We start from the raw sequence: 22,239 nt of genomic DNA, 5'->3' as shown, positions 1-22,239 counted from the left end.
TTAGCAGCTGACCTTCCCTGAGAAAGGGCCATAATCAGTTCCAAATAAATACATCCTTGATTACTTTTCACATCTACAATACACCACCCACTGACAAATCAACACCTACACTTCCTCAGACCTGCCATTATGATCTTCAATTTGGAGCAAATGCACAAAACCATAGTGTGTTTTCTCTGCTCAAGACATGCAAGTCTCTCCATAAACCATTCTGCACAGTTGAGTTTTCCAAAGGGTTGGAGGCGTAACCATTTGGAAAGAATATTTTACACACTTTCTTTCTTAAACAAGGTATACCGAGTATAAATTCTATTTTTCTTGATTTGCAATCACGAGAATGTTAATCCTTGTACTGTGGGTTGGGAGACATTTCTCCATGGATCTCTCACACTTTGGCACGTCTTATAAGCAGAGGAGCTGGCTGCTTTCATTCTGAACTATCTTTCAAGGATATGCATATAGCAAACAGCTTAAAAAATCAGAGACAGTATTTCCCACCAGCCTGTCCAGTAAAATGAAGATACCTCACTCCAGGGTAAGGCTGGGCAGGTTTGCTTGCAGCCCTTTATAAAGAATTTGATTGAACTAAACCTGGGGTTCTACAGCTGAGACACAAACCCACTACACCTGCAGCAGCACCTGAGCTACTCTGACTCCTGCTGTGGGACCTAGAGGCAGGAGGAATGGTATAAACGCCTCCTCTCAGTGGTGGCATTAGATTCTCATAGGAGCGAACCCTATTGTGAACTGGGCATACATGACATCTAGGTTACATGCTCCTTATGAAAATATAATGGCTGATGATCCGAGGTGGGGCAGTTTCATCCCAAAACCATCCCCCCTACCACCCCATCCATGAAAAACTTGTTTTCCATGAAACCAGTCCCTGGTGTCAAAAAGGTTGAGGCCTACTGCTCTACAACACCATCCACCCAACAGGATGTGATGGACATTTATAGAACACCCCACTCATGACTGCAAAATGCACATTCCTTTCAAGTATCCACAAAATATATGTCAAGACATCCGTATCCTGCTTGATTTGGAAAAAACCATGACAAGTTTAAAGTAGTGAAATTAAACAGTGTGTTCTCTGACCACCGTGGAATCAAATCAGGAAAGGCTTCAAACACTTGGAAACTAAGCAACGGACTACTGAACAAGCCCTGGACCAAAGAGGAAGTCTCAAAGGAAACTAAGGGCAGGTTCGGTGGTTCACCCTGTCATCCCAGCACTTTGGGAGGCGGAAGCAGGCGAATCACTTGACGTCAGGAGTTAGAGACCAGCCTAGCCAACATGGTGAAACCCCATCTCTACTAAAAATACTAAAATCAGCTGGGCGTGGTTGCAGCACTGTAATCCCAGCTACTCAGGAGGCTGAGGCAGGGGAATCGCTTGGACCCAGGAGACAGAGGTTGCAGTGAACCGAGATCGCTGCATTCCAGCCTAAGTGACAGAGTGAGACTCTGTCTCAAAAAAAATAAAAAGGAACTAAAAATACACTGAACTGAATGAAAATGGGACACAGTTAAAGCACTGTGAAGAGGAAAATGTATAGCATTACATGCATTAAATGAGAAAAAGTCTCAAGTCAATAATCTAAGCTCCCACCTAAAGAACCTAGAAAATCAAAAGCAAAACAAACACAAAGCAAGCAGGAGGAAAGAAATAATAATGAATGGAAATCAATAAAATTGAAAACAGAAAACCAATAGAAAGTCCATGAAAAAAAGAGCTGGTTCTTTGAAAAGATGTTTTCAATACAGAAAAATCTTGAGCAAGACCAGCTAGAAAAAAAAAAAAAAAAAAAAGAAAGAAAAGAAGGCACAAGTATCGGGAATGAAACAGAGGGTATCATTATAGATACACTGTCTCCTGGGTCCAAGCGATTCTCCTGCCTCAGCCTCCTGAAGAGCTGGGTTACAGTGCTGCCACCACGCCCAGCTGATTTTAGTATTTTTCGTAGAGATGGGGTTTCACCATGTTGGCTACGCTGGTCTCTAACTCCACACAAACTACCACCACTCACCAATATGAAATAGACAATACAAATAGCCCTATAACCATTAAAGAAGTTAAATTCATAATTTAAGAACTCCCAAGAAAGAAATCTCCATGAGAACTTGATGGAGTTCCTGGAAAAAAGAAAGGAAGGAAGAGAGGAAGGAGAAAAGAAAATAAATCTTCAGGCCTAAAGGTTTCAATAGTGAACTCTACAAAACATTTAATGGAGAATTAACATCAATTGTACACAACCTCTTTCAGAAAACGGAAAAGGAAGGAACATTTCCTAATTCAGTTTTTGAAGCTAGTATTTTTCCATAATAACAAAGCCAGACAAAGCCATTATTAAAAAAAGACAATGACAGACCAATATCCCTTATAAACATGAAAATCCTTAGTAAGACATTAACAAATAGGATTTGGCAATACATAAAAATATACACCATGACCAAGTGGAGGTTTTTCAAGAAAAGCAAGGTTAGTTTAATTTTTGAAAATCAATCAATGTAATCCACCATATTAACAAGTTAAAGAAGAAAAATCACATAATCATATCAAGGGATACAGAAAAGGTATCTAACAAAATTCAAAGGAGACTCAACATCCATTCTCGATAAGGACTCTCAGAAAAACAGGAATAGAGGGGAACATCTCAACTTGATTGAAAAAAAAAAAAAAACAAAACAAAACTAGAGCTAACATTAGACTTCATGATTAAAGACTGAATGCTTTCCCCTTAAGATCAGGAACAAGGAAAGATAGTCCTTCTCACCACTCTTATTCAATATGCTGCTGGAAGTTCTAGCCAGTGAAATAAGGCAAGAAAAGGAAATAAAAGGCAGAGTAATGAGAAGGGAAGAAATAAAACTGTCCCTATTTGCAGATGACATAATTATCTACACAGAAAAATCCCAAGAATTCTCAAAAAAAAATCCAGAATTAATGAATTTGGCAAAGTCACAGGATATAAAATAAACATACAAAACCAACTATATTTCTATATAGTAGCAATGAATACATTTACACAATTAAAAATACAATAACGAGGCCAGGGCAGGGGAATCGCAAGGTCAAGAGTTCAAGACCAACCTGGCCAACATGTTTAAACCCCCGTCTCTACTAAAAATACAAAAATTAACTGGGTGTGGCAGCACATACCTGTAATCCCAGCTACTCAGGAGGCTGAGGCAGGATAATCACTTGAACCCAGGAGGTGGCAGTTGCAGTGAGCTGAGATCACACCATTGCACTCCGGCCTAGCAACAGAGCAAGCCTCTGTCAAAAAAAAAAAAAAAAGAAAAAAAAAAGAAAAATACAGTAACATTTGCAGTCACTCAAAAACAAGTATTTAGGTGTAAATCTAACAAGACACGCACAACAATATTGAAATTAGGCCAATTAATAACACTGCAAAGGCCTCTAAGTGTTCAAGGGACAGAAAGAGTTGTTAGTCACAGGAATAGTTGTTAGTCTCTCATTTTAAGTCAAAATTTAGAAATGATTAAGCTTAGTTAGGAAGGCATGTCAAAAGCCAAGATAGGTTAAATGGAAAAAAAAAAAAAAAGATAGGTTGAATGCTAGGCCCCTTGCACCAGTTAGCCAAGTTGCGAATACAAAGGCAAAGTTCTTGAGGAAATTAAAATGTTATTACATTGAATACACAAATGATTAAAATTCGGCAGGAGTCATGGCACGCACCTGTAATCCCAGCTATTTGGGAGGCTGAGGCAGGAGAATCACTTGAGCCCAGGAGGTGGAGGTTGCAGTGAGCGGAGACTGCTCCACTGAACTCCAGCCTCAATGACAGAGCAAGACTCTATCTTAAAAAAAAAAAAAAAAAAAAAAAAAAAACAGCCTTTCACTAATATGGAGAAAGTCTGAGTGCTCTGGATAGATCAAACCACCCACATTTCCTTAAGCCAAAGCCTATCCAGAGAAAGGCCCTAACACTTCAATTCTCTGAAAGCTAAGAGAGGTGAGAAAGCTACGGAAGAAAAGTGAAGCTAGCAGAGGTTGGCTCATGATGTTTAAGGAAAGAAGCAGTCTCCATAACAAAAAGTACAAAATGAAGCCCCGAGAGCTGATGCTGCAGCTATGGCAAGTTATCCTGAAGATCTAGCAATGACGGACGAAGCTGGCAGATTTTCAATGCAGACAAAACAGCCTTATATTGGAAGATGATGCCATCTAGGATCTGCATAGTAGGGAGAAGTCAATGCCTGGTTTTAAAGCTTCAAAGGACAGGCTAACTGTTGTTAAGGGTTAATGCAGCTGGTGACTTTCAGTTGAAGCCAATGCTCAATGATCATTCCGACAATCTTAGGGCCCTTAAGAATTATGTTAAATCTACTCTGCCTGTGCTGTAAAATGGAAAACAAAGCCTGCATGACAGTGCATCTGTTCATAGCATCATTTATTAAATATCTTAAGCCCACTGTTGAGACCTAATGCTCAGGAAAAAAAAAAAAAAGATTCCTTGCAAAATACTACTGCTCATTAACAATGCACCTGACCACCCAAGCATTCTGATGTACATGTACAAGGAAATTCATGTTTTCATGCCTGCTACCACAATATGCATTCTGAAGCCCATGGATCAAGAAGTAATTTCAACTTTCATGTCTTATTATTTAAGAAATACATTGTGTAAGACTATAGCTATCATAGATAGTGATTCCTCAGATGGAGATGGGCAAAATAACGCAAAAACCTTCTGGAAAGGATCCACCATTCTAGAGGCTGTTAAGAATATTCATGATTTATGGGAGGAGGTCAAAATAGCAACATTAACAGGACTTTGGAAGAACTTGACTACAATGCTCATGGTTGACTTTGAGGAGTTCAAGACTTCAGTGGAGGAAATAACAGCAGATATGGTAGAAACAGCAAGACAACTAGAATTAGAAGTGAGGCCTTAAGATAGGACTGAATTGCTGCAATCTCATAATGAAATACCAGCAGATTAGGAGTTGCTTCTAATGGACAAGCAAAGAAAGCAGTTTCTTGAGGCAGAATCTACTCCTGGTGAAAACGTTCTCCCTGTCGCCTAGGCTGGAGCGCAGTGTTGAAATGACAACAAAGGATTTAGAATATTGCATAAACTTGTAAAGCAGCAGCAGGGTTTGAGAGAACTGACTCCAATGTTGAAAGTTCTTCTGTGAATAAAATGCTATCAAACAGCATTCATGTTACAGAGAAGTCTTTCTTGAAAGGAAGAGTCAATCAACACAACAAACTTGTTGTGTTGTTGGCTTATTTTAAGGAATTGCTACAGCCACTCCAGACTTCAGCAACCACCACGCTGATGTCAGCAGCCATCAACGTTGAGGCAAGACCCTCAACCAGCAAAAGGATCATAACTCGCTGAAGCCATATAATAGTTAGCATTTTTTTTAGCAATCAAGTATTTTTCATTAAGATATGTACATTTGAGGCCAGGTGTAGTAGTTCACACCTGTAATCCCAGCACTTTGGGAGGCCGAGGCAGGTGGATCACCTGAGGTCAGGAGTTCAAGACCAGCCTGGCCAACATGGTGAAACTCCCTCTCTACAAAAAATATAAAATTAGCCAGGTGTGGTGGCACATTCCTGTAATCCCAGCTACTTGGGAGGCTGAGACAGGAGAATCGCTTGAACCTGGGAGGCAGAGGTTGCAGTGAGCCAAGGTTGTGCCATTCCACTCCAGCCTGGGCAACAAGAGCAAAACTCTGTCTTAAAAAAAAAAAAAATACATTTGTTTGACATAGTGCTACTGCACCCTTTATAACAGACTATATGTATAGTATAAACACAATTTTTATACATAGTGGAAAAACAAAAAATTGTGACCAAACCTGCAATATGTCTGAGGTCTGCTTGTAGACAAGTGATTGGCAGCAACTTTATTCTTAATAGACAAAAAGTGGCAACAATAGAGATGTCCTTCAAAGGGTGAATGGTTAAACTCTTTCATCCATATGATGGAATAGTACTCAGCCATAAAACAGAACAAAACTATCATTCATTCAACAACCTAGATGAATCACTAGAGAATTATTCTGAGTGAAAAAAAAAAATCCAAAAAGGCTATATACCACACGATTTGATGATATAACATTTTTGAAATGATAAAATTACAGAAATAGAGAAGAAATATGTGGTTGCCAGGGGCTAAGGAGGAGGTAGGAAGGAAGTGGTTGTGGCTGCAAGGCAATATGGGGAATCTCTGATGATGGAAATATTATCTTACTGACATGTATCAATGTCAATGTATGGACTGCGTTATGTATTCTATATGGTTTTGCAAGATGTTGTCACTGAGAGAAACTAGATAAGGGGTACAAGAGATCTCTCTGGACTACAGCAGTCCTCACTTGCAATTCCACTTTAAATGGTTTGCCCAGGGTCAACCACTGTCCAAAAATACTAAATGAAAAATTCCAGAAGTAAACAATCAAATTTTAATACAATGTATTGTGCTAATTGTTCAATTTTATTATTATTTTGTCACTCTCTTTTATTATAGATGTGTATGTACAGTTAGCCCTACATATCTGTGGGTTCTGCCTTTGCAGATTCAACCAACCTCAGGTGAAAATGTCCAAGGAAGAAAACAATAGAAAAATACAAATACACTTAAAAAAACACAAATCGTAAAATACAGTAGCACGACTATTTATGCAGCATTTACATTGTAACTGGTATTATAAGTAACCTAGAGATTATTTAAAGTGTACAGGAGAATGTATATAAATTGCATACAAATACTACATCATTTTATATAAGGGACTTGCACATCCATGGATTTGTGGCATCCACAGGAGATCATCCACAGATATTGACAGACAACCATATAGAAAAAAGCATATATATAGGGTTCAGGCCTCCATTGAGGGGAGTCTTAGAACTTAGCCTCTGAGGGTAAGGAGGGACTACTGTATTTTTTATAACTGCACATCAATCTAGAGTTAGCTCAAATTAATGTTTTTTTTAAACAACATTGCCCTTCAAAGGAATTATTAGCCAAAGTGTGTCACCAGGTCTTTTTGCTTTGAGGCAGAGTCTCTCCCTGTTGCCTAGGCTGGAGTGTAGTGCAGGATTATACCTCACTGCAGCCTTGTCACCAGATTTTAATAGTGTCCTTTTGAACAACAGGGGTTCAACCTATATTTTTTTCCACCTCTGGCATCCCTGAGGAAGATCAACCCCTTCCCTTCCTCCTCAGCCTACTCAATGTGAAAATGACATGTATGAAGGCCTTTATGATGATCTACTTCCAACTAATGAACAGTAAATAATTTTCCCTTCCTTGTGATTTTCTTAGCAACATTCTTTTCTAGTTTACTTTTAAAAATACAGTATATGACATATAAAATATGTGCTAATCAACTGTTTGTTACCAGTAAGACTTCTAGTCAACAGTAGGCTATTAATAGTTAAGTTTTAGGTAGTCAAAAGTTACACACAGATTTTGGACTGCGTAGAGGGTCAGTGCCTCTAACCCCTGTGTTGTTCAAGGGTCAGCTGCATTTCTAATTTTCTTGTTGACAGGCAGAATATTTTACTAAGAAAATTCATCTCTAACAACCTAGTTTTGAAGCATTTTCCAGATGTCTGTCATGCATAGCTAGGAGCCAGAGAAACAGGCAAAGATGTAGAAGACAATGTAGATTTAGAAGGGAATATATATACTAGCACATTTTTATTAAAGTATGAAGTTGAACAAGAACTCAGTACTGAACTCAATATATTTTCATTATTTCTGCCCATAATCATGAATGCTTCTAAACAGAGTGCAGGCAGCACCTGACCAGTGTACAATCAACTCATGGAGAAGCATTTGTAAAGGAAGTCCTCCCTTTCTTACTCCCAGCCAGCCTAGGACACTTCCCTATCAGAATCTTCCACTCCCAAACCTTCTCTGCATCTCACCTCAACCCTAACCACCCCCAGCCCAAGCAGGCCTGACAGAAAGGAGGAAGAAAATGGTACACATGTGAACATGCACATGCGCTAACCACCTCAGCCCTAACCAACCCCAGCCCAAGTTGGCCAGGCAGAAAGACGAGGAAGAAGAAAATGGTACAAATGTGAACATGCACATGTGCTAACCACCTCAGCCCTAGCCACCCCCAGTCCAAGTTGGCCAGGTAGAAAGACGAGGAAGAAGAAAATGGTACAAACGTGAACATGTGCATGTGCTAACCACCTCAGCCCTAGCCACCCCCAGTCCAAGTTGGCCAGGTAGAAAGACGACGAAGAAGAAAATGGTACACGTGTGCATGCCACACACATTCACTCTTCTCTCGTGTCCACTTTGCTGCAATTCCTCTGAAGATGAACACCCAGAGGAAGGAGAGGATAAGAATGGCAAAGGGCTTGCTAACACCTCCAGCTGCCAGGCCTCCTCTCACCACAGTTATAAGGAAAGCCAGGCTTCATTCTTAGCCCACGCCCCACACACACACCAACTCTCACCTCCCTCAGCCTTCGCAAAGCCCTCAACTCCACTCCACCCATACCTCCCCAATCCTATCCAGAAGCATTTCCAAAGTGCCTTCTTCCCTTTAAAACTAGTCTCTTCCAGCTTTGCTGGAGTCTTGCCACAGGAGTCACATTCCAAGCAACTGGAAAGAAAATACAGAATAAATGTAATTTGTTATTTGTGGATGCGCTAACCCTTGCCATCTAGTAACTCTAGTTACTAGAGCAACTAGGAAGCTCTCCTGTAATTGTAGTTCATTTTCTGATGATCAGGTTGCTTTTAGAAAATAGAGGTTTCATTTATACTAAGAAACTTAATATTAAAGTATTATTCTTACCCACTGAGCAAGAACTGCTTTCACTTATTAATATATCTTGCCAGGGCCAGGCACAACACCTCAGTTCTGTAATCCCAGCACCGTAGGAGGTCGAAGCAGGGGGATCACTTGAGCCCAGGAGTTCAAGCCCAACCTGGACAACATGCAAAAACCTACCTCCTCAAAAAATACAAAAAAATTAGCCAGGCATAGTGGCATGCACCTGTAGTACCAGCTATTGGGGAGGCTGAGGTGGGAGCAATCAACTGAGCCCAGGAAATCAAGGCTGCAGTGGGCCATGATCGTGCCACTCCACTCCAGCCTGGATAACAGAGTGAGATTCTGTCTCAAAAAAACAGATAGATCGGGCCAGCCATGGTGGCTCATGCCTGTAATCCTAGCACTTTAGGAGGCAGAAGTGGGCGGTTCATGAGGTGAGGAGATAGAGATCATCCTGGCCAACACGGTGAAACCCCAACTCTAATAAAAATACAAAAAATTAGCCAGGCTTTGTGGTGCATGTCTCAAATGCCAGCTACGTGGGAGGCTGAGGCAGGAGAGCTGCTTGAACTCAGGAGGCGGAGGTTGCAGTGAGCCAAGATCGTGCCACTGCAACACAGCAAGATACTCCATCTCAAAAAAAATAGACAGATAGATAGATAAATAGATAGAGAGGGAGGGAGGGAGGGAGAGAGAAAGGGAGTAGAGGGAGGGGGGAGAGAGAGAGGGAGGGGGAGAAAGGTGGGGAGAGGGAGAGAGAGGGAGAGGGAGAGGTGGCAGGGAGGGGAGAGAGGAAGAGAGAAAGTGGGGGGGGAGAGAGAGAGAGAGACAGAGAGAGAGAAAGAGAGATCTTGGCCATCTGGCTTTATGCTGAGACCGTAGACAAGAGCATTACCTATGATAAAAATAATAAATAAATAAATAAATAAGTGGTATCCCCAGATGTGAAGGCAAACTATAACAATGACAATGGCCTCTCTCGATTGGCAGGGTCGATATGGCTGACAAGTTGGCTGGTCAGGTTTCTCATCTCCAGGTGCTCTCCTTCTAAAGCTGGGAGTGGCACAAAGAGATTACATGGTTCTTGTACCAGAGTTCATCTACTTTACTCAAGCCAATAATTTTACATTCAGTTCTAACAAATTTAGATGGTTTCCAAGTTCACAGTTAGATCAGATGGGAATACATCTTCATAGAGAGAAAAACACTTTATTCATTCAACAACTATTTGTTGAGTGCCTAAGAAGTGCCAGGCACTTGAAAATACAGCAGTGACTGTTTGGTGGGAGGTAGGGGCAGGGGGTTAGACAGTAGAAAAGTAAATTAAAATAATTGTAAATAAAATAATTACAACATGTTACGGTTGCTAACCAGGACATAAACAGAGTAAGGATCTTGCACTCTCAGAATTATGAAAAGCAATACTCAAGCAAGGCCAGGCGCAGTGGCTTACACCTGTACTCCCAGCACATTGGGAGCCCAAGGTGGAAGGATCACTTGAGCCCAGGAGATCAAGACCAACAACACAGCAAGACTCCACTCTACAAAAAACAAAAATAAGAAAATTATCCAAGCATGGTGGTTGTGCCCATAGTTCCAGCTACACGGGAGGCTGAGGTGGGAGGATCACTTGAGGCCTGGAGTTCAAGGCTGCAGAGAGCTAAGAGTGTGCCACTGAACTCCAGCTTAGGTAAGAGTGAGATCCTATCACAAACACATACACAATTTTAAAACTAAACACTAAAAAACTAAGGTAAAGCAACTGATCTTTGAGAAGCGATAGATAATTGCATTATTAAGGTATATAACCTCGGCAATACCCTAACTTAAAACCTGCTGACTAGGAGATGTATTTGACTGCAAATCTGCCCACACAAGCAATAATCTGAGTTTCCATCAAGGAAGCTGTAAGGACCAAGCAGATCAAAATCAAATCCAGGACTTAAATGGAAAAAGCCCCTCTGAATTGTGATTTTCAAAGAAACTTGCATTTCTTACACTTCAGTGTACTTTCCCCATATTTAACGCCACGATTTTTGTTAATTTGTTTGGTTTTCCTTTCTCAAACAAAATTATTCTTAGACTGAAAATTCTAGATTTGTTCCCTACTGCATCTTCATTTCTTCCCAAACATTCCATAAAACCTGTCCTACATTAAGTTAGCAAGTCTGAAAGCTTCTACCTTCCCTGTTGTGGGTGGCGGGGGAGGTATAGGGAAGGCAGAGATTTGTAGTCCAGCCCTCTTGCCACAAATTAGGAATTAGAGAGGTATGATTTTGCTTTTTTAATGATCTCCAGATAATTTTCCACAGTTTCCCTCTCTTCACCCAGTTCCTTTGTAACCACTGCCAGAGAAGTCTTCCTTTAGCTTAAGCATCGATCCTAAAACACTTCCATACACCTGTGCTGCTCCTTTCTGTTCCCATGGAGATTAGCCTCTGCAACAATCTTGCAAAGGCATTCCCCTCAGTCTCCTCATCCTCTGATCAAAACCTCTTACAATTTCCCATCTCACTCAGAATGGCAGTCAAAGTCCCTGTGATGGCCAACTTCTGCATCACCTAGCCAGCCTGCCACCTCCAGAACTATCCAGCCTCATCTTTCTTCTCTTCCCCTGGTTCCCTGCCCACGCCTTTACACTTGTTCTCAGCTTGGAATCCTCCCTCCCCTCCTTGAGGAACTTTCTCAAATGTCACCTTCCCTCAATACTCCCCTTCCCCTATTTAAAACTATAAACTTCCAACTCTCTAAGCCCCTAAATAACTCTATATTTAACTTACTGTATAAACTACCGTCCCTACTTTAAGTTGCAAGATTGCAGGGATTCAATGTTTTGTTCACTGCTGTCTCCCAAAGTCTAGAACAGTGCAAGACACCCAACAGTTCAATAAACAGCCATTCATTTAACAAATATTTGCTGAGCACCTGGTCCCATCCAAGTTTGTTACATCAAGACAAATAAGATACTGTCCCTGCCTTTAACGCACTAGATGGAGAAATGCACCACAAACATAAACGTGCAATACAGGACTGAAAACTAAGGCCACAGGCAAGTCAAAGAACTTGCCAGAAGTTCCGAGGAAGAGGCCTCGGCTTCGCCTTTCTGGAGACCAGTCCAGCTTTCCACCATCACGCATGTCACCAGGGACCATCCCAGGGGGTCTCCTCTAGAGGACCCCAAGAGAGGAGCGGGTCCCGCCTGCCATCCCCAGGTCTGAGAGTTTACTTTTCCAAAGATGTAACTTCCGGCCTCTTCCTGCCAGGCAAGAGATTTAAGGAAAGAAAAGAAATATAAGGATCTCCGCTCTTCGATCTCCGTCCCCTCCCCTTCCCCCGCGTGCCGTCCCCACAGCGGCCCAGGACTGAACACAACTCTCGACCAACTCTGGACCTCTGGACTAAACGCCCTACTTCCGCGGTCCCCACCTGCTCCCGGCGTCCCCTTCGGCTCCTCTCAGCGCATGCGCGAGCAGGCCCACGTGGGTTCGGGCGGGGCTGGCGCCGCGGCGGGGGCTGGGCACGCCCCTAGCGCAGAGCTGGCTTCTGATTGGCTTCTCGGTCCTCGCCCGAGCAGAGTTGGGACTAGTAGACCGCGCCTCTGAAGGCGCCTGCCAGCTCAGACTGTGCGATCGCTTCCTACTCCTCGCCTTTTCCGCGGGCTCTGTGGAGTTCTTGCAAGCCGGCCAGGATGTCTCAGGTACAGCGCGTGCACAGCTGGGCTCCGAAGGTGCAGCGGGCGGGCGCCCTGCCGGGGGCTCACCCGACAGCCGGAACTCTCGGGCTCTTTCCTTCCGTGCCCCACCGTTCCTCCTGGACCCTTGCCTAGCCCTGATTCGTTGGACAGAACCTTGTGAGCGGGACTTTCCGTTTGGGGATTTCTAAATCTGCTGCCCACCCCGCCACTGCTGGAAAGTTGCCCGTGGAGTGGACTTCGCGGTGTAGTGGGAGAGGAGTGGGAGGCGAGGGTGCTTGATAGAAAGATTGGGGAAGGGGTTGCACGGATTGGAGGAGCGAGGAGACTCAGTCCCCTTCCCGAAGCACCAGCCAGAGCGTCGCGGCAGAGTGGGGGAGCGCGTAGGCCATGGCCGGGAGCTTGGAGGTCAGGGGAAGTACAGGGCGGGGTGCTCCGCGGGCGGGACGGGAGTCGCCGCCCGGGGAGAGGTGACCCAGGGTCCTCTTCGCCTTCCTTCCCTCTAGTGTAGACCCTTGTCTGGCACCAAGCTTTGTGGGGCGACCTCTGGCTCCTCCCGCCTGCCTTTCCTAATCCGGGCACGGAGACAGAGGTCGGCGTTGAACGCCCGGACCCCAAGGGAGGGGAGGGGACCAGCGGGCTCCGGCGCTGACACCGTGGCACTCGTGCCCTGTCCCCTTTCAGCTGTTTCGAACATGCTGTGCCACCTCTATCCCCAAGCCGTGGCTTCTCTGGAACCCCGACCACTCCATAGTGCCTGGCCCAGTGGGCAGTTGGCCGCTCTGCTCCTCGCGCGGAGTGGACACCCACTGCGGGCAAAGGGTTAGCCCGCCTTCTTTACCCCTGTATTTCCAGACCAGATGCCTGCGTTAGTGAGAGCGCTGGATATATGGTTTTCGATTGAATGAGTGAACTGGACGGGCTTCCCCTGTTTATGTTGCTGAATCTTTCTAGCTGCCCTTTTGGGGCAGGGCGGGGCAGACACACTTCAGGGTCTGCATTGCAGGGAGGGTGCAGCCTTTCCCAACTCTCCATCCCTGTAGCTGGGCTCTGTTCAGGCCACAGCAGGACTCCTGCCCTCTCACACCCAGAGGAGGCTCTCAGTCCTCTCCTCTCCCTGCCATTTAGGCTGAGTTTGAGAAAGCTGCAGAAGAAGTTAAGAACCTTAAGACCAAGCCAGGAGATGATGAGATGCTTTTCATCTATGGCCACTACAAACAAGCGACTGTGGGCGACATAAATACAGGTATGTGGAGCGGGGATTGTAAGGGCCTCTGCTCATCAAAGCAGGCTCTGGTACAAGTACCTGGGAACTTCACTTTCAAACTGCCTGAGGCTCTGCTCTGCACGTGGGTATGGAAAGATGGTGGAAGGGGTTGCACAGATTGAAGAAGCGAAGATACTCAATTCCCATCCCGAAGCACCGATGGTTCCTGGGGTGGAAAAGACCATGTTCGGGAATCTCAGTGTCTCCAGCAGCAGAATTGAAATCCTGGTTTTAGAAGGGTTTTGCTGGTTATCACCAGCAGCTCCTCTCTGCTAGGGAAGAAGCAAAGGGTGCAGCTCGGAAAAGACTTGCTCTAAGCTCTCAGCTCAGTGGTAGCATTGTTGAGCCATTCAGCTTCTACCCGAGATGGGCAGGATCAAAGTTGGAGTACTTGGCAGCCTGGCCAAGCATGATGTCAGGAGCAGAGAAACACCTGGGCCAGGTTAGAGCATTTCACTGACAAGTCTGTACCTTCCTGACGATGCCTGTTCCCTGTCCCAAAATCTCGGCACAGAGTTTGAGGCTGTGCTTTGGACTGTCACATCTGTAATAACATCATCTTTCCTGCCTTGGGCAGGTTTCATTCTGCCCCTGAGTCCCTGAAACCAGTGGATACTGAGGCAACAGCACAGTGCATTCTGTGCAAGGACTCAGAGTTGTCATGGCAACACAGAAGCAAGGTCTCCCCTGCCCCTGTTCAGGAGGAAGGTGAGCACAGTCCCCATTTCCACAGTAGCTGGGTAGAAGATGGAGCAGGTGGGCTGGCTGTCAGCCAGTTGGAAGCAAGAAATGGCACGCAGAGCGAAGGATCACAGGCAGTGCCAAATCAAACACTGCGGCTCCCACGGAACACTTAGTTGAGTAAGGTCTTGTGGAGAAGATGAGTTTTACGGTGAGTTTATAAATTCTCCCAGGGAGGGGAAGGAAAGGTGAAGCAGGTGAGGCCAGAGGTGCTGAGATACTTTTGGGACAAACGATATTTTCACAGAGACTGGCCTGTGCCCATACTAGAGTTACCAGTTTTCACATGAGTCTAGGTTGACTGGCGTGGGAACCTATCACTTCCTGATCAAAGAGGTATCATCAGCGCTGTCTAGGGCTTTACTGTACAGCCCTATTACACGATTATAAAACATGATAGTGCAAACATAACAGTTTAGCATAATAGCCAGTAGCCACATATGACTATATAAATTTTAACTGAGGCCGGGCTCAGTGACTCACACCTGTAATCCCAGCACTTTGGGAGGCCAAGGTGGGTGGATTACAAGGTCCTGAGTTCGAGACCAGCCTATGTGAATGGGGCCAACATAGTGTAACCCCATCTCTACTAAAAATACAAAAATTAACCGGGCGTGGTGGCACGTGCCTGTAGTCCCAGCTACTCGGGAGGCTGAGATAAGAGAATCGTTTGAACCCGGGAGGCAGAGGTTGTGGTGAGCCAAGATTGTGCCACTGCACTCCAGCCTGGGCAATAGAGCAAGACTCTTATCTCTAAAAAAAAAATTAACTGAAAATAGAAATAGTTAAATAAAATCAAGTTTAGTCTTCATTCACAGGAGCCACATTTCAGGTGCTTAGTAGTCATTTGAGGTCCTCAGTGTGGCAGGTGGCTCCTGAATTGGACATTGCAAATGTACATGCACATTTCCATTCCCAGGGCTGTGGAGAGAGTGTCCAGGGATGCTCCTCTAGGATTCTGACGATGACTGCAAGTACAGTTTGTTTCAGATGTCCCTGGGAATACTTTCCTGAAAGCGCCTGGGGACATTTTCTCAGGCACAGTGCTCAGGCTGTGGACTTTGATTGTTCCCTTTGGCTCTGGAGCTGGGCATGGTAGTGAAATAGGACAACAGGGAAATGGTGAGTGTGTTTCCTAACTGCAGATGATAACAGGTATAGAAGCATAAAGTCATCATATAACTTAAAGAAACCTTACCCTCAGTGAAAATGCCCACACATCAGCAGGAAGTAGACTAACAATTTGGTAGAAAAATGGGGCTAGGATATAAACAGTTTATAGGAAAGGATACCTGATAACATTAATGATTAGGGAGAGAAATTGGGCAGCTAACAGCAGTAAGATTTTATAGTATTTTTCTCTGTAGCTTTATGAATGTATGTTTTTTAAAAAAATTATAATTAAAGTATAATTTTTAAAAGGAGAAATTTTGGAGTCATTTCGCTTGTAAGACAAAGACTATCTTATAATGAGAATAGTGTTCTTCCCATTTTCTCTAGATTTAAGTTTGGATTGCCATACGTCTGGTTTTCTTAAGGCAGAACCCATACCACCAGCCCCGTTTAACCCCATGACAGAGTCTAGAAGGAATAGGTGTAATAGAAGATGGCATTCATGGCAAGAAGGTCTATCAAGTTCTCCGTTCAAATTTGAAGCAGATCTAATGTCTTTTCTTCTCTTGTTTAAGAACGGCCCGGGATGTTGGACTTCAAGGGCAAGGCCAAGTGGGATGCCTGGAATGAGCTGAAAGGTAATTATTCTAATCAGTTTCCCACATTTGTGAGACCCGGTAATGAAAGAGTCTTCACTATGAAGTGTAAGGGAAGAGGAGAGAAAAGAAAGTCAATGGAGCACGTGCAGGAAACCAGTCTGACCTGTGCCAGAATGGGAAAAAACCGGGCCACCTACTTTTTCTCCTGACACTGTTTATGCCTTTTCTAAAAGCACCATCTCTGAGCAAGAGTATCATCTAGAGAGGAGGGGCTGGGGACCAGGCTGTCACAAAATAGGTTGGGAAGTGATGTAGTTGGCGTGGGCTTCGGATGTGTTCAGAGTAAGGGGTGGTTTCCTGTCTACAGCTCCCTCTCTGTCCCCCATAGGCTAGGTGATGACCCCCTATCTCCCGTGGCCCTCCGCAGTTCCCTCCCAGCCAGAAGGGTACATAAAAGAAGGGAATGAGCTAATGCATGGCAAGCTGCTGGCATCGTAGGCTCAGTGAATGGAGCCATTATATGCTAAGCACCAGCAGCCAAGAAGTATCCAAGCTCCTGCTTAATCACGTGCCACCTGCAGAAGCAAGACCCAAAAGTTGGCACCAAAGCTCCTGGCAACATTAGTGTTCCCGCTGGCTAGTTTCTGAATAAGCCCTCTGTCTTTCTACAAATGAGAAACCCTTGAATTCAGAAAGGGCCACAATACAATAAACACACTCCTAGGATCTGCAAGTAACTGGGAAGGGAATGCCTGGCCATTTTCATGGGACATTTCCATACCAGCCTCAGGCCCCACGTACCTTCCCGTGCTTGAGAACAAGCTCTGAGTTTCAGGGGGTCTCTCTCCTTTACCACAGAATCCAGGAAACTGTGTGTCACTGTCTCTGAGGATACATTCAGTGTCCTTTCTACTGCAGCAAGAAGACAAAGCTTTGTCTCATTCCCCTCCAAGAAGCAGCTACTTTTGATCAGAGTTCCTGAAACTTTTCTCATAGCCTGTCTCTGGGGAGAAAGGGCGCCTGGCTTTGCTTTTTCACTGCCAGCTTAACAGCCCTGGGAGATTGGAGCCCAAACACAGAGACACTGAAAAAGCCAAACCAGTGCCAGCCACAAGAGTTAGTAGGACCAGTAAAGTCACCAGGAAATGGTGACAGTTTCTGCCTGTCTGGAGGGAGGCTCACACTGGCCGTTCCCCCAGGACAGGTGGAGGATGCAGGTGGCCAGCAGATGGGCGACAGGTCTTGGCCAGCCCCACCAGGCTTTCTGAGTACAGTGGCTTGTGGAGCATTCACTTCAGATACTGTCTCCTCCAACATGTAATTAGTAGAAGCCCAACTTTCTAAGTGAGAAGCTGAGCCTAGGAGGGTTCCAGCAGAGCTACCTGGGGCTCTGAAGGCTGCTTGTTTCCTACCACGCTGCCTCCCTGACAGATAATCCTGTTGATTCCTTACAGGGACTACCAAGGAAGATGCCATGAAAGCTTACATCAACAAAGTGGAAGAGCTAAAGAAAAAATACGGGATGTGAGAGACTGGATTTGGTTGCCAGGCCATGTGTTTATCCTAAATGGAGACAATGCCTTGTTTTTTCTAATACCATGGTTGGTGGGAATTCGGGAAAATAACCAGTTAACCCAGCTACTCAAGGCTGCTCACCATACAGCTCTAACAGGTTAGGGACTAAAACAATCACTGACCTTCCTTGAGTAGTTTTTATCTGAGATCAATTAAAAGTGTATTTGTTAATTTAAAGAATTTTAGTGATCTGAGTTCTTGAGATAATTTACTCCGTCTGAACTCGGCCTTGTTTCCTTTTTCTAAAGGTCTCCTCTGGAAGTGCTTCAGCTGCGTATCTAGCAGAGTATGAGGCAGGCAGTCCTGTCCTGAGCGCTGGCCCAGGGTGTGCTGGCCCTTTGTGGGGAGGAAGAGGATGGTAGAAGCAGCCTTTCTCTCCTCCTCCCCGGTTCAGCCACACTGAGGAAGGTGAGGCAGGCTGGCCGAGACCTCAGTCTGCAAGTACTTCTGTCGGGGGCATTCCTGGCCCAGGCCCTATGCAAGGCAGGGCTTACAGTGTTTGAAGTTTGTCTGAGGTCCAGCCAGTCCCTGATTCCAGAGTGCACAGGCCAGGTTGGAAGCCCCCATCAAGAATGGAGTGTGCACCTGACAGGAGGCGTTCCCTGAGTCCCAGCGGAAGCCACAGACAGCTGTGTGGGCAACAGTCAGTGGGCAAGGGATGTCCTCTACAGATAGCGGAGAGCAGAACCCTGGGAGCTTGCAGAGGAGAAAGGCTGGAGCTTGACTCTGGAGAACGTAGAACATAGGTTGTTGAAAAGTGATAATGAAAAAAACTTGCCACATGTTTCCCTCCAGCTCTTGAATTTACAATCCCGCTGTCCTTTGCAATAGCGATTGTACCTCATTATTGTGTAATGGGTGTTACTGTGCCCGTTATTGGAGTGATGAAATTAAGGCTCAGAATTGGTTTAACTGGATCCAAGTCCAGGGCTCGCTGGCCAGGAAGGCCCTGTTTGTCCCCTCCACCATGGGGACAAAATGAGGACAGGACTGCCTGCCTCATGGCCCCTGGCCGCCACTTAGCCTGCATCTCTGCTGTGTTGTAATGAGTGGCTTCTGTCCCTCTGAGCTAGCATAAGCTGCTAGTGTGACATCCGTCCCTTGACTGTGCAGTTCATTTTGGAAGAGCGGCTTAGACAAGGAGGTCCCACTTCTAAAGCTGGAGTGAGGCACAGATCAGAGAGACTTTTTTAGCCACTCAGATGGCTGGGACATAGCCAGTTTTTGGGAGATGCCCTCCCTTCTCACTAGAAAGTAGTTGTACTGGTTTCTTAGAAAGTAGTGTTTGTGCAGCTCTGAGAGCACCAGTAGCCTAGGGCTACACCTACTCCTGTGGCTGTCACAGGAGCCCTTGTACTACCCAGGGCTGCCTCACAGGGTGTCACTTGGAGACAAATGAGCTTGGCAGTGGGGGTATCACCAAGCGTCACCTGCCTGAAGAGCCCACAGCACCTCTGGTCCATCTTAGCTGGCATCTGGCTTTGCTGACACGCTGACTTGTGAATCCTGCTTAAGTATCTCACTGCTGAATCATGTGTCCTTTTGAGCCACAGTTCCTTCATCTGGAAAATGGGTAGAATCTGCACCTCACAGTGCTGACAAAATGGGTCAGTGCTTAGTGCAGTGCCTACCAAACAGCAGCTGATTCATGGCCCAAAGCTCTCCCCGGCAGGCCGGCCTGGCCTGGCGGTGCAGTGCTGCTCCTTATCTTAACAGGGTTTCAGCAATGTGGGGGTCAACCATGCAAGTAAGTGTGGGTTATCTAAGGATGTCCTCCCCAAACAAATATTCCAAGATTCATAAGTCTGGAAACAGGACTGAGGATCAGGAGCCAGACAAGGGAACATGGAAAGGCCGCTGAGTTACAAGTTGGGGGCTTTCACTCAGTTGCTGCCCAAATTAAGTAGACATGGGACAAGAAATGTCATCTCTGTAAGCCTCTTATTCTTCAGCAATAAGCTGGCTCTGAGCAGAAGGTCATGTGTCCATTGAAAGTCACAGAAGGAGAAAGAGAAAGCCCCCAGGGCTGGCTGGCTTGATCAGAACCAGACATGGGCTGGGAAGTGTTGAGGGGGTAGTTGAAGTATCCACATGATTAAGGGTGCTTAAAATTAAATTATAGGTATTTGAAGTTGAGAATGAACCAAGAGACATCACCAGTGGGAGTGGCTTTTGCACAGTTGTGCCTTTGGGGTCTGGGTCAGGGCAAGACAAGGCCTGTGCCCTTTGCAGCTCCCATGGAAAGAGAAGTGCTGAGAGCAAATTCTGACGTGTGTGATGAAATATATTATTGTTTGCTGAGAGTGACGGCAAGGTAAACCAAGCCCCCCAAAGCAGAAAAAACCCTCAAGGTGTTCTAAAACAGTAAACAATATGTATATGTCTCACACCAGAAGAACTAGTTCCTTAAACACAGGACATGTGACTCTGCCTCCATTGTTCCCTTGTAAAGAATGCTTTCTAGTTTATCTTTAACCTGTGGTGAACATACACTAGCTGCCTGGTTAGTTTACCTTTAACCAATGAAAGAACATGGAGCATCCGCTTGTTAAACAGATCACTGGAAAGTAAAGAATAAATACATGGGTCAGAATCTACTCTAGGCTTTCAGCTGGGAAGGCTGTCAGCCCCCTGAGCCTACCTTTTGAATTCTGTCTCTGTATCTGTTTCTTAATTCCTTCAGCGCCACCTGGGTTGAGGTCTCCATGGCCGAGCTGGTCTTGGCAGGGAAGATCAGAATGTGTTTTCTCCTGTTTATTTTGTGATCACACTCAATCTCTCTTTAAAACGGACTTGAGATGGCTAAGAATAAACCCCAAAATAAAGGAAGTCCTGTGCTGGACCCTAGGGTTTAAAGATGATGAAGGCTCATTCTTGCCTGAAAGCTGTAAACCACAGCACGACAGAAGTGCCACAGGAGGCCCCCTCCTCCCCTGCCATGCAGAGAATCCACCCGTTTATTGGCAACAACCCACTGCCTCAGGTACAACTCAACCTTTGGAAGACTAGGAATCATTGGTCTATAGTTTTCTTATTTTATGGTTTTCAGTAAGTATCCTTGCTAAGTAATAGTCTAAACTGCAAATATTTTCTTTTTTATGTAGTTGTTGATAACCAAAATGAGTGACTGAGGCAGGTGTCCCCATCAATCAAGGTTTATTAAGCCAGCTTTGAGGGCGTGCCTGGGAAAAACTCACAAGCCACATAGACAGATCTGTGGCTGTTTTTCTTTTTCCAAAGAAGCTCTCAGAAGGTTTTATATAATTTCCCTAAAGGGGTTGGTGGCGGCTGGCAGTGAGGGGAATGGTTACATACCTGTGAGACCTCAGACAGTGCCCACTAACTCTACATTTTACTAAAATAAAATTTGAAGAAAAAGAGAATAGAGGAAGCAGATGTCTCAGGGAGGGGTGAAGGAACAATTAATTTCATTTTGTCTTTGTTTTGTACCTGGGAAGATAAGCTGGCAATCTACATTATCAGTGTGGAGTCTTTGGAAAGGGCTGCTTTCTGTTTAGCCCTTAGGGAAGACGGCCTAATGGTAGTTAGCCAGTGAGACTGTGTAATGAGGTGTGTCCGAACGCTCCTCCCATCATGCCCAGCAACTCAGCTTCCAAGGCTTCTCTGAGTCCCCTTGGTCAAAAGGGGATCTTTTCATTTGGTTGGGGAGCTTGGATTTTATTATTGATATGGCTTGAATGTTTGTCCCCTGCAAATCTCATGTTGAACTGTGAGTCCCAGTGTGGAAGGTGGGACCTGGTGGGAGGTACTGGATCAGGGGGGCAGATCCCCCATGGATGGCTTAGCACCATCCCCCTTGGGGTTGAGTGAGCTCTCACTCAGTTAGCTCACTTGAGATCTAGTTTTTTAAAAGTCTGGGATGTCCCCCTCCTCACTCTCTTGCTCCTGCTCTCATATGTGACATGTTTGCTGCCTTCCATCATTGGAAGCTTCCTGAGGCCTCACCAGGAGTGGATGCCAGCTCCATGCTTCCTGTACAGCCTACAGAACCATGAGCCAATTAAACTTCTTTTATTTATAAATTACCCAGTCACAGGTGTTTCTTTATAACAACACTAAGAAGTGCCTAACACAATTATTTCTCATTTCCCCATTTTGTCTGGGATTTGCCAGAGGCAGCATAAATGGCCAAATTTTTATTTTGTCCCATATTATTGCCGGGATGGTGTAGCTGGCAGCCCCACGCCCATTCTGTTCCTTGGTGGAACTCCTATTGCCAGGGAACTTACAGCCCAAAGACTTATGCCAATTAAATGTTCTAGGCCAAATGAGAATGGAGGTGGGCAGGCACTCATTAACCTTAAAACCAAGAGCCAAAAACCAAGCCAAAAGGCAAGGTTATAAAATTGGCTTATCTATAAGTTCTATTAAATGAGCCAATGTAATCTTGGTTTTAGTTAAATATTTAGCAATGTAAACTATTTGAGCTAAGGAATTTAGAGACCTTTG

General features: G+C 45.0%; 2 protein-coding genes across 5 annotated transcripts in view; one reads left to right on the top strand and one right to left on the bottom strand.

The window, feature by feature from the left end:
• CUNH2orf76 (chromosome unknown C2orf76 homolog) overlaps positions 1-12,295 on the bottom strand; it is a 63,726-nt gene extending 51,431 nt beyond the window's left edge. The window contains exon 1 of one of the 3 annotated variants that reach the window (XM_032250646.1): positions 12,210-12,295. The gene's annotated coding sequence lies outside the window, so the exon portion shown is untranslated. Of the gene's footprint in view, positions 1-3,162; positions 3,225-12,209 lie in introns of those variants that run through there. The other 2 variants (XM_032250642.1, XM_032250645.1) reach the window with 2 other exon arrangements.
• Positions 12,296-12,304: 9 nt separating this feature from the next.
• On the top strand, positions 12,305-17,949 carry DBI (diazepam binding inhibitor, acyl-CoA binding protein). 2 transcript variants are annotated; one of them, XM_032250648.1, is made up of 4 exons: positions 12,305-12,480; positions 13,603-13,720; positions 16,171-16,233; positions 17,649-17,949. In XM_032250648.1, exons 1-4 carry the CDS (start codon positions 12,472-12,474, stop codon positions 17,720-17,722), a joined length of 264 nt encoding a protein of 87 aa, XP_032106539.1. In that variant the 5' UTR covers positions 12,305-12,471; the 3' UTR covers positions 17,723-17,949. The 2 variants fall into 2 exon arrangements, with proteins under 2 accessions (XP_032106539.1, XP_032106538.1); XM_032250647.1 differs by lacking the exon at positions 12,305-12,480 and adding an exon at positions 12,506-12,882.
• Positions 17,950-22,239: the final 4,290 nt, after the last annotated feature.

This window comes from Sapajus apella, unplaced genomic scaffold, assembly GCF_009761245.1.
Source record: "Sapajus apella isolate SASKATOON/1434 unplaced genomic scaffold, GSC_monkey_1.0 scaffold72, whole genome shotgun sequence".
Taxonomy (NCBI): Eukaryota; Metazoa; Chordata; class Mammalia; order Primates; family Cebidae; genus Sapajus; species Sapajus apella.
This window is presented reverse-complemented; position numbering and strand designations above follow the sequence as displayed.

Coding starts and splice junctions, on each gene's coding strand:
- DBI (XM_032250647.1), top strand. Junction 13,721..16,170: donor TGTGGGCGACATAAATACAG/GTATGTGGAGCG, acceptor CTCTTGTTTAAG/AACGGCCCGGGATGTTGGAC. Junction 16,234..17,648: donor TGCCTGGAATGAGCTGAAAG/GTAATTATTCTA, acceptor GATTCCTTACAG/GGACTACCAAGGAAGATGCC.